Genomic DNA, 12295 nt, shown 5'->3' with positions numbered 1-12295 from the left:
GTCATTTTAGATCGCTTGCGGGACTACGATGAAGAACTATATTATTTCGTTTTGGTTGCCACATATCGTCTAGCAGACGATGATCTCTGCCATAGCTTGCAAGAATTTTCTCTTAAGAAATGGCAGGTAAACTGATTCCATCACATCATTTGAATTTATTTTATTTGTTATGTGTACGGTTCTGCTCGTTGTTACAGTACCCTATCGAACTTCTTGGCCATAACATCTACTTGGATATATTTTCTGTGCCACAGTTGCCTTGGGACATTTCCCCTGCCCTCAACGAAGAAATAGCAACACCAGATATCACTAAAGAAGGTCGTAATTTCTTTGAACCACTGTGCATATTCTTTGCGGACGCAAAATTTTCAGATCCTATTGAACCACATGATATTTGCCCTCTTACATCCGGTGGGATGCTCACAGAACAATATTCAATGCTTCTGAGAAGCGACGGGTTGCGTATCGCTGAGTCTATGAAATATGCAGGTCTAGAGACTGTTTGCTAATTGACGGGTTTGCGAATTTCCCAAAATTTTGAATTTATCAATGATCTTTTCAGGATATTCTTGTAGGATTCTTTGCTTGGACGAAGAATGTGCGAAATCCGCGCTTATTGAAATGTTTGACGGCATCAGTTCGGATATGTTTCAAGAAGAGGTTATTCCAGTTGAATGCATAATTTTATCTTTTCGTTGCGTATAGAACGTCAGAAGTTAGGCAATCGTACTGAAAAATGTCGCTGCCTAAAAATTACTAGCTCCCAATTCTACTCTTGTAGCTTTCAGACTTTCTGTTTCCCTAGACTTTTTAATCTACATGAATGCTACTGATTCTTGACACCATTTCGGCCAATGTTCCCAAAAATCTCTGAAAATTTCAGATCATAGAATTTGTGTTGAAAATTCCACCCATAACATTTGTTATTACTGTTGCAAGTATTTGACCTTCCAATCATGAATATTACATCGCATCTCTATTTTTCGTTGCACCATCTCTACCTTCGTAATCAGTGTCTTATATGAGCTATCTGTCACAGAGAATGTGAGAATTCCGTCCATTTTGCTGTATATTTCAAAACAAATATTTTATTCTTTCCTCCGCGACTATTTTTTAAATGCTTTTTTTTGGATTTGGGAACGGCCGCGTCGCTTTTGCTGCAAAAATTGTTTGATTCAAACGTATGTCACTATTTCATCATTGAAGCAATATTGGGTAGCGCTGCCAGCAGGCGTACTATGTGACCGGCGGGGATGGTTGCCCTCCCTAGGTTCCGTCCCGTTCCTTGTATATGGGTAAGTTTGTGCTGTGGTGAACGAACGAAAGCCAACAATCCTCCGTGAACCCACCAATTCATTTGAATTAGTTTGAAGTTCTTAATTAATGCTCTTTTTCGTACAGCTCCCGGTTTAGCTTCATCGGGCTATCTCGATATTCTGCTGTCCCTATATACGCGCAAGATTCTTGGTCATGGAGAATGCTAGTTTAACTGCTCGATTAACGACAGTTCAAAAAGAAAGTAGCGCTCGCACAGTATTGTATATGTAATGTAATCTAAAAAAACAATGTTATTATCCGCTACCCATTTCATATGCATCTAACCAACTCCTCGACTAACCACTGTGCGAATCTGGATGAGATTCCAAGGAATTACATTACCTGCAATATTAATTCTGCAAATGCGCAGAGATATCATTACTAGGCGAAGTCGATGTCGTACTCGTAATCAGTGGATAATTCAAGACAAATAATTTTTCCAGGATGGTGTTTTTTCGTTGACAAGAAATTGCAAACTTGGTCGATGGAGCGTTGCTCGTACTCAGGCTGCAATGGGTATTGAGGTGGAGGCCGCGAATAGGTATTGTAGTTAACCTCTGTAGAAATGTTCGTTTCAATCCATATAGCATAGCAAAAGAAAGTAAAATTTAAGAATCCATTCCTTTTACCGCTCCATTCTTCATGCATGTGAAAGTCACGATTCTAAAAAACTTTGCAACATAGTTCTTTCTACAGTGGAAGAATTGAAGAAGTTGTTCAGGTCAGTTTGTTTTCATTTCCTTTCCTTGTAACTTCTGCTGACAAGAATTTCTTCAAAGAGATACGAAGCAGCGAAATTGTGCCATTTAAACGGAAGAATAACAGAAGTGTTGAAAGTGAAGTAAGAAGGAGGTTAACAGAAAATGTTCATTTGAAATATTTTGAGGTTGGCAAAAGTGTGATGTTATCAGAGAATTAGGAGTAGATTGCGAAGATGACGAGCAACGTGGCTATAAATAATTTAATTAGTGCATAAATATGTTATGAAAGTTTTTGACCCACTTTCTGGGCGCGGAGATAAAAATTTCCTTTGTAGAGGATTATGTTTGTGGTTTCGATCATGAATATGACAACGATGCAACGAAAAAACCTTTTGCTACGGCTTCAACTATATGTGTGTGTATTTGTGTGTGAATGTGTGCAGCGAAATTCCAGAAAGCAGTGACACGTGTCCTACTTTGTCGAATTGGTTGCGTCGGCGCCAGAAAGCGTTAAAAAAAATCGGGGAGAGGTCCTACGGTGTCGAATCGATAAGCCGGTGTCAGAATACCAGAAAATATGATGAGACGGACTGAGGGGGACTCCCCTGTATGGGATAGCTGCAACGGAGTGCGAAATTGGAATCAGCGGGATTACTTTGCATCAGCAGTGCGCAACAATTTCTAATGGTCCTACTGGGAAGTAAATGGGACACTGTAACTAGTTTTATAGCTGTGGCAACTCCTTGCACCTTAATCTACTCTTTGACCAGACACATTCATGCAGACAGCTGCTTAAATACTAGCTGGTACTTTACGTGATAAGATTTAATGCCCGTACCCTCATCAGTATAGTGGTGGCATTTTTGTTTCACGTTTGCATACAATTCTTCCTTAATTGCAGGGTAGAAAGGCGAGAACATTGTCCAATACTCTGGGATATCTATTCAAATTGCTAGGATATCGGCTAGAAATATAAATGTAAAATGAAGTTCAAATTTGTTTTAAATGTAGAGTATTCATACGCTAATAGTAAACTTACTGGTAGAAAACATCAATGGAACCTTCAATGCACATGTCTTTGAAAAAAAAGAAAAAGCTTCGTTCTAAAAAAAACAGTGTTATTCCATAACAGAAATTTAGAGGGGGGTTCCCTGCTTTGATGTTTTATTAGAAACTGAAGCCAAGCGAAGAGTGCATCACAAGAATTCTGAAGACCGGCTCTAGCCGGACGTTCAGATTGGCAAACTATATTACAGTAAAGAAGATTTGGGAACTATCAGAAGAAACAGGCAAGAAAACGCTTCTCGACATCTCGTCGCCCTATTGATCATCGTCCTATCGATGGCGGGTTGTGTACCACTGCGGAATGTAGGGAACATAGAAATAGTAGAATCATTGAACTTTCGTTCCTGGCTTGTAGAACAAACAGCTCATATGGTCGATCCCTCTTCGGTGACAATCGAAACGCGACAGCTCACTGCCTTGTACGCATATTGGGAAGTATACGGGAATAAGGGGCTGTGTCTGTTTAGTGCTTTGATGGCTCAACTTTGAATTGGCCTTGAAGTACCGAAGAATTGTGGAAAATTACTTGTAGAATTTTTTTGAGGACTAATTCATGAGCAACTACCACTGATTTTATCGTGATTTTTCAGAATCAATCTATCACAGTGCCACCACAAACTCTACGACAACTTTTGTATGGATTATTTTGACGATGTGGTGGAGGACCAGCTGGAACTTCTTGCTGTCTGTGAAAAGATTTTAAGCTCCGAATATATTGAGGTTTGCTGTGCATAATTGATTGTATTAACGTTCAGCGTTGCAAAAATGGAATAGTGTGTAATTTGGGTGTTACTTGCTTTACAACCAGACACCTTCGTGCACTATATATATATATATATATATATATATATATATATATTTATATTTATATCTGCCTCGAAGCTGTCTGTTACCTTATTGTTAGAGCTTATTGGGTTTCCTTCGCAGTGTGATCTTTCTCGAAACCCAATCAAATTTTTGCTGGTTGCTGTAATTTTAATGGCAGCATACCACGAATCTGAAGTGGTGCGGATTTCAGGTGGAGTATACGTATACGGGATCGTAGATTATGGAGACGGGGGTGATTCCGCTCATCTCTCCCTGCATCACCGCAAACAGCCGTCTCCAGAATGCTGCTTCGTACGACGCCATCCATTGCAACACTCCACCCCTTCCGCCCTGCGATTCGTCGAAAATAAATTCGGACTGCCCCGATAGGCACTAAGGGACGCTATGCGTGCTAGGGTGGCGCGCTGCAATAGAAGGCATCGTACAAAACAGCATTCGGGGGCCGGCTGCTTGCAGTGATTCAGGGAGAGATGAGTGGAACCACCCAGGTCTCCATAATCTACTACCCCGTATACGTATACTCCACCTGAAATCCGTACCATCCTATATTCGTGGTATGCTGCCTTTAAGGCGGTATATCACGGAATAGACGAAAAAAAAGCGCTGGTACCAGTCACACGGAAAAATAATGAAAACTGCCAGAAAAAAGGAAACCTGAGAAGTTTGTCTTGTTTTGTCGATAATTTTCCTATCGACTGGGCGAAGCGGTTACCAGTGCCCACTTCCGCTTGGACGTAAAACGTCGGTTTCAAGCAATATTTTTTTTTGTCGCGGCTAGACAAAGTGTACCCAACTGTTGCTCGGTTTCTATTGTGTGTTTTACGGAAAACCTCTTAAATGTTATGGAAAAAATAAATGACAAAAAATCATCTATTTATGTACGTCTTGAGGCAAGTGTAAACTATCCATCTTCGACTTCATTCAGGTGACCAAGTTGATCTTCACCTTGCGTTGTTTGTATGTGTCCACCTCCCTGCACCGCTTACACGCTAGAAGTGCATACAAAATTATCTTGCAGAAGTTCATCAGCCTGGTAACCGTGTGAGTTGCTTTCTCAATTTTAATTTGAATCTTGATCTTGGTGAAGTGATTTTTCAAGTAGTGATATATGGCAATTTTCAAGTATTCATTTCAGCTCCGTTTGTTCATTTGTGAACACAGGTCGGTGCGAATTTTGTGATAAAGTGTTTGTCGAATATATACCAGCTAAACTATCCCCCGATCAAAAAGGATACGGTGAGTTTGTGCTTACTTCTAAGCTTTACTTCCTACATATTAGATTAGACGATACTCTGGTACACAACACTGGCGGATGCATCAAAAGAACTGTTGACAAAGAATTCTGCTCTATCTGTACGTATAATGCTCCTATGAAAAACGACTATCGTATTTGTTATCTGTTCATCTTAGGAACAGCTGCTTTGGATTTGGTATGATTTGGTAGCTGATCAAAATCGCTAATTCTATGTAAAACGGTTGCATGGTGTAATACCAGCAAGTAGGCAAGCGCGTAGAAACTCTCGTTTCCAGAAAACGATTCATCATCCTGTCGAGTCCATGGTGCTTCATCCGTAATTTTTAGGTGAAATTTGGGAATCAAATTACGGCGTTGACCTTCCGTCATCTCCCGAGCTCAGCCCACGTTTATGTCGCATGGTAGTGAAGCAAGGTGTACTTGTGCGTCTTTTAAACACTCATGCAGCCAATGCTTCTGAAAATTCTACTGACCTACTAAAGTTGTACAACATTCCTGATTTGGATGTAAGTGTTCAAACTCCCAGTACTATGTTTCCTCGTTGTCATCTTTTCAAGTCACTTTTAGGAGGAATTTTGTTTCAAAACGGAGATGACGAAGGTGCTGTGCGAAGTCGACAAGAGAACTTCGGAATTCGAGATCAACGCATACATGCTAGAAGAGCTAGTGGAGTGGGTAGTGGGGTAAGTCCACACTTTGTACACTTTGTGTTGTCTTTTTGATCCTTACTTTCTTCGTACATTCTGGAAAACACTCTATCTTTCTGTTTCATTGCTTTTTTTCGAGACAAAACAAGAGTCTCCGTGAAGAAGCAAGAAGCCAATAGGAAGAGCGTAATCCACTAACCGGATATAGGTGGTGATGCTTTTTTTCAAGACAAAACAAGAGTCTCCGTGAAGAAGCAAGAAGCCAATAGGAAGAGCGTAATCCACTAACCGGATATAGGTGGTGATGATGAAGATGCTGCTGTGGTGGGATTAACCGGGGAATGGCGTTTTTCACGCCTTGTCCACAGACGTCATAAAACATAGTGCGAGTTACCGAGCGGAGCACCAAAGCTTCTATATACGCTAATTATACCACCTATCCTCTCCTCTCGTCGTCCTATCTTCGTCGTAGCCTGCGCCCTGCAACGTTCGCTTTGCGACAATGGGAGGGGAACCAGGAGAAAATTGTAAATTTTGAACACTGAAAAATTCCAGTAAGCCTGAACGACTATTTTATCTTCTCATATTCCTGCTGTCTCGATTCGAATTAGACGCGAAATAAGTTGAAAGAAATATCTGTGTTGTTTAATTGCAAAAAAAGTACAGGTGAGTCTTGATTAAGACCGCAATTTTTCTGAGAAGGACAACTGAGAATTTAATATTACGTAAACATCAGAGAGAGAATTTTCCATAACATTGTTAGGTGTGAGGACCTTTGATTTCTCGGGAGCAAGTCCTTCTAGTTTTGCGTGATTCCTATTCAATCCCCATACATCGCGTCACTTCGCCATAGGCTACGACATGGATGGTACAGCGCTGCCGAGAAATTAGCTGTCACAGCAGTGTTGAGTGTCCGTGTAGGAAACACCTCGCCGAATGGCTAACTTGGGCAGACGGCTACGTTTTCGAGAAAATCTCTATGCTTCCAAGTAAACCGCTACGCTCTTGAGAAAAGTGATCCAGTAAGACAGAAATAGTCCAAATTGAGAGCGGAGCGAATCTATTAGTAAATAGTATCTATAGTCCGGACTACTTTTATCTTACTGCATTTTTTTTTCGTTTTTCCCAGACAGTTTGCACCAGAGCGTAGTGATTTGCCTGAAGGCGTAACAGTTTGACCGTTTAGGTTCTGCCACGGACATGTCCACTGAGAGAACAGCTCCCATTCATGGAAATAGGGAGTTTCCAAATATCATAGCCTTATAACTCCACGAATCAGAGTCATCAGAGGCACCCAATATAAAGGATAAAGGACAAAGTTAGTCAGTCCGCTTGGGATGCGCCCCCACGTTCACTCCAATTCAGAATCGTTTAAGGTTTACGAACGTGTAACTGGCCTATACAATGACTTGCGGTGGCTAGCCGACAGGTCAAGTCAGTGTTTTTATCCTCCCAGACAAGACTGCTACCAATTTATCGACCCCGGAGCGATGAAAGGCTTGGTGAGCACTAGTGCGGATTCGAACCTCCGAACGATCTTGCAGGAAGCGGAACCTCTAACCGCTTCAATACACCCGCCCAACCTATATCACTTGCTTTTTCGGGAAATTCCAAATTCATTTCGTCAACCTAATCAACAGAAAAAAGTGGTCTCGTTAGGAAAACTGAACTTTTTAGTGCTCGTGAGCACGCAGATTTCTAAATTTATGGAGTATGCTCTATGTTTTCTTTATCTTTGTTGAAAACTAAGTCCCAATTCTGCTTATGAGTGGAGAGAATTCAACATCTGAAATTCTCTGGAATGCTGCTTTTAACGTTGTTATCAGGTTGGATACCATGATGCGAGTGCGAGAAATGTTCGTCTAAAGTTATAACAAGTTACATATGTCCAGTAGCTTTCTGGTTTGTGACACTGCTAAAGGATTCTTTTTTGTAAAACGTGTTGCTCTTTATAACCCATAACAATACAACCTCGTTTCTCTCATAATACTGCACAGAAGGCAAGATTAAAGTGTCGACTTATCTTATTGGACTTTTTGGAGTTTAATTCAATTTTCCAGATCTTCTCCCATGTACAAAAGGTGCTCTCTGGTTGCCTCCGCTATACTGAACGATGTCTACAGTATGTGCGACGTCATCAGACATCTGATACTTAGCGCAGGTGTCGCATGTCTCGATACAGAGTGTGTTTTTAGTTTTATTTCGTATTAACCTTTTTTCAATAGCAAGTGCAAGACGTGTATGAACTGATGGTAAAACCTGTGTCTTTGATTTGCTCGAACGGACGTCAGCACTTCCATTTGTACCGCTCCTGCGAGATTTACCTCTTGACTTCTCCGCTCATGACGAGCAAGAACACCATCATTCCTCTCCTTATATGCAGCATACCACGAATCTGTCGTGGTGAAAAGAAGAAAGAAAGGCTCCGCAAGAAAATTTGGAGTTAGGGTTGGGATTGCGGTGTGAGGGGTGGTTCCGCTCATCTCCAACCTTGTGCACGTCCCGCATCCAAGTGCGACCGGTCGAAGATCAGTAATGTCTTCCCAGCAGCCTATCCAAATAAAGGAAATGAATAGACTGCTAAAGGGACCGGAACGTGTGCATAGAAGGGCGCTCGAACGTACCTCGTAACAATCAAAGTGGTTCCCACGCCGTTTCTTACGAGGATCAAGGAGAGATGTGCGGATCCACCCCTGATCCCGCAATCTACAACCCCATTTCTAGCGTTTCTCGCGGATTCCCTCACCACGTAGATTCGTGGTATGCTGCCTTTAAATGGCTTTCTTGAGAAATCTGGCCATTTGGTCTGCGGTGTGATAGCACAGGATGGAAGAAGGCTACGATAGAATGAGATAAAAATGACTACTCACTACAGACAACAAATCAATGAAAATGGAAAGAAAATAAATTCAAATCAATAATCATTCTTATCTGGCATCCCTTTTTGCTTCTGTTTTGGAAATTTTCTTGAATACGAAGCTGCTTCAACAAACACTAGCAATGAGTTTGAAAAAGGAGTTGAAAAGAAGAACGCGTAATCTATTCAGCGCCTTTTTTTCAACAATAAGAATTTTGTAATAATAGAAAACTAAGTAGGCGTCAAAGTTTTAATTTTTGGCGGAATGGCTACCGCCGAACTTGGATGAAAAATTGAATTTATAGCCCTGCAAACTTCCTCGTGGCTTTCTTTTCTTCTTGTGGCTTCCTCTCCATTTGTCTTACTTGTTTGTTGGGCTTTTCCCACAACTAGGTAGGATTTGGATGTATGTAGTTTGCAAGCATCAGCTAAAACACGAAGCACCACATGTAAATCCAACGGCTACGAGACACGCGAAGCATCAGTTTCCTGCAGAGTGAGTTACTAATGAAATTGGTTCTCAAATTGTTGGAACAACTGTTTACAACAACATGAGTAATGGAATTTACTCTAGCAGACCTCTCTATCACTCTCTTTGTTTAGTCAAAGCGAGCACAAAGGGTTATCTTAATAAACAAACTGATGCCTCGGGGCCCTCTGAGGCCCATGGTTCTTGGGTTTATAAGATGTGTGCTGCATTTTCCCCCTTGACACTCGCAAGCTACACCCCGAATATTCTCTTCTGCTAGAAGAAAGCCTAATATCGATAGTTTTCGCGAACGTCGTTTTTACTGCTGCAATTTCTTAGTTTCTAAGGTGTTTCATGGAGGATAATCAGGTGAATAGACACGATAAGGTCCCACTTTGAAATCCCTAGTAGTCGTGGTGCGGTGCCGAACGGAACAGAAACCGTAAGGGATTCGATTTTGTATAGCTCGCAATGTGATCGGAAGGAACCATCAATAAATTTGATTAGAATTGCATGTGAGAACAATTTCAAATCCACCACCTCTAAAAAAGATAATTCCTGCAAAGAGTCTGTACGTACGGAAGTCCAATGCACCATATGATTTGAACTGTGTTATAGGAACTAAGAAAAAAAAAGCTAAGAGAAGAAAAGTAGAACAGAGTATCATTTGTTTATGAGATGCTATAGGGTTACCTTCGTTTCCTCTACTTTTCTTAGTTTCATTGCCCAGGCTATCCTTTTCAGAGATTCGAAAAATTTACATGTACATAGACTGCGAGCTGAACTGGAAGGTCGGCATTTCGAGCGCCGTCATATTTCAGCTGTGGACATTGGTATAGGTTGGTTAATCAAATGCTTTGTTAATTGTTCTCTGCAGCTCTGCTGCTCTGTATAAATATTCTTTTAGAAAAATAGAAAAAAATACGTAAGAATATAATAATATAAATATAATAAATATATAATATAAATATTCTAAAAATTTCTATCTAAATCTAAATCCAAATTATTATCAAAGTTAGGATTTCGAACGACCCTCATTTCAGAATCCGGCACCAGACGGTTAATTATAGCTCCACCTGAGCCACTTTCGATCGTGATTACTGCTGGACATGGGCGCCGTTACGCGAGGATATATGCTTTTTTAACTGACCTCGCACGAGCTGCTTGTGCACTCAGTGAAGTAAGACTTATAAGTGTTTTGCCCGTAATGTGTTCAAAAAACGTGCCTGCTATAAAAGAATGATCAGTTTCTTTCAAGCTTAACAGTGGTGATTTAGGTGGAACTTCGGGAACATAACTTGAGTCCAGAGAGTAGTCGTCAGCTATTTTATTGTTGTACTGCCATGCTTCGTGTGATTACTGGCGCTCGTGATCATCTCCTGACAGAACTTGGCTCTGTATGGGAAGATTTTCGGGTTTGCTTTATCTTTTGCCGTTTTGAAATTTCTCCAAACAAACTGGCAACAATAGATGCTATGGCTGAGCTTCTTCCTGACTACGAGTTCCAGCAGTAGCGCTCATGGTCCCACTTCTTTACGTCGCAAAGCTTGACCTTGAAATAGTGAGAAAACTTACAAAGAAATATTCCTGATCTTACACTTCAGAAACCCAATCCACGACTGCAGTTAGCCGTTTCAGGTGAAGATATAGGTCTCTCTAATTTCTTTGATCAGCTATTATTTGTAGCTATCGAAACCTTTTGTGAACTTGCGTGCGTAAGGTTTAGTACCTCGTTAGTAATGAGATTTGGGGTCAAGTAGCGGAAAGCGTATGCCATTTGTACCTATAACTCCTTTAATTGGTGTTGCTGATGTTATCTGTTTATTATCAAGGAGAATCGATTAGAAAGCGAATTATTCTGGGCGAATTCAAAGAGAATAGGAAAGTTTGAGAAGATTCTAAGAAAATTGAAACTGTGCGTACCTTACAGAACTATGTTGCGGTGCGAAATGTTGACAACATTTCGTAATTAGGTACCTGGTAAGACTTTTTTTTGTGGAGGAGGAACTCAGCGAAGGAAAATAGTATGAACGTAATTGGAACCAATCTGTGGTTATCACTCCAAATTCTACAGAATTATTTAGGATGGTTGGAACAGCGTCGTTACTATCGATCACGCCATCAATGCTCACAGGTTTGTGCAACCGAATTAACAGCGGTTCGTAACAGTAACTGTACTCATTTTAGGAGAGCAATGAAATGTATGATGCACAGGACATTACTAGATGTAAGCAACCTCACCACAGGGCGAACAGTGGGAACGGTGAGCAGAAATTATCATCACTACATCCTTCGTCTTCTCTCAAATTGCGAATTTAGATTTAAAATTTTGAATTTAGATGTGTGAAAGCTGTGTCCGTTTTGCGCAGGCGCTAAACGCTGGAGACGAATCCAGCGCCTTCATTCATTACCGCTGTTTCGACGACCATGCACAGTTATTGAGAGAAAGTACGGTACTTACTCGTTATAACAGAGTTACCAATTTCATGTCAACTTTACCTACATTTGTGATCTTCCATCTCTGTATTCCCCTTCGATATGCTAGTTAGAAGGAAAAAAAATTTTTTTTTGTTCCCTAATATATATATATATTTTTTCTCAGAATATTATTTTGTTCTATAGGCGATATAAATAGTTTGGAAGTGCAACTGTTTCTTTTTTGCAGAACTGAGTGTGGAAAGATCTAACATCTATGCGCGCACTTTACTATGGCGGATAGGTAACACCAGCGAGCTCTTCGACGACGAAGAGGACGATGAAGAGATGGACGTATATGCCAGTCACCTGCCTTCCAAAAGCACAACTTTCCGTTCACTTTATGAATTATCCAAGAGCACGTCCCAACTTATTCCTTGAGATCTCAATAAATTACTTCTTCAACATTCCTCTATTTTCTTCTTCTTGTCCATGAAACATTCGCCTTTTTTGGATTGTCGCTGTGGGCGGCAACTGTTCTAATGATAAGGGGCTTCTCTAGACCATTAAACGCTTTACGCGAGTTTACATTAGTTCCTATACATAATAATAATATATATTTTTCTGTGCGTCAAGACGACATAGTAGCCGCCATTAATTCTTCAATAGATGCCAAAACGATTATGTAGCTTGTCATTTATCGACAATGTTCAAGGTCTTGTCACTATAACGAGAACTTAA

General features: G+C 40.6%; 1 protein-coding gene across 2 annotated transcripts in view; it reads left to right on the top strand.

The window, feature by feature from the left end:
- The window catches only part of RB195_002568 (uncharacterized protein), a gene marked incomplete at both ends in the record, with an annotated part of 29029 nt that extends 17034 nt beyond the window's left edge, over nt 1-11995 (top strand). For both annotated transcript variants that reach the window (XM_064199894.1, XM_064199890.1), the window contains 19 exons: nt 11-126; nt 198-318; nt 373-489; nt 563-660; nt 1761-1858; nt 1931-2038; nt 3674-3803; nt 4837-4952; nt 5047-5147; nt 5494-5672; nt 5734-5849; nt 7874-7996; nt 9884-9978; nt 10183-10319; nt 10417-10554; nt 11224-11273; nt 11327-11402; nt 11479-11587; nt 11805-11995. In XM_064199894.1, coding sequence (XP_064055771.1) covers nt 11-126; nt 198-318; nt 373-489; nt 563-660; nt 1761-1858; nt 1931-2038; nt 3674-3803; nt 4837-4952; nt 5047-5147; nt 5494-5672; nt 5734-5849; nt 7874-7996; nt 9884-9978; nt 10183-10319; nt 10417-10554; nt 11224-11273; nt 11327-11402; nt 11479-11587; nt 11805-11995 — 2219 coding nt within the window. The remainder of the gene's footprint in view (nt 1-10; nt 127-197; nt 319-372; nt 490-562; nt 661-1760; nt 1859-1930; nt 2039-3673; nt 3804-4836; nt 4953-5046; nt 5148-5493; nt 5673-5733; nt 5850-7873; nt 7997-9883; nt 9979-10182; nt 10320-10416; nt 10555-11223; nt 11274-11326; nt 11403-11478; nt 11588-11804) is intronic.
- Nucleotides 11996-12295: the final 300 nt, after the last annotated feature.

This window comes from Necator americanus, chromosome IV, assembly GCF_031761385.1.
Source record: "Necator americanus strain Aroian chromosome IV, whole genome shotgun sequence".
Lineage (NCBI taxonomy): Eukaryota > Metazoa > Nematoda > Chromadorea > Rhabditida > Ancylostomatidae > Necator > Necator americanus.
The sequence above is the reverse complement of the archived record's forward strand: the minus strand, read 5'-3'. Positions and strand labels throughout refer to the sequence as shown.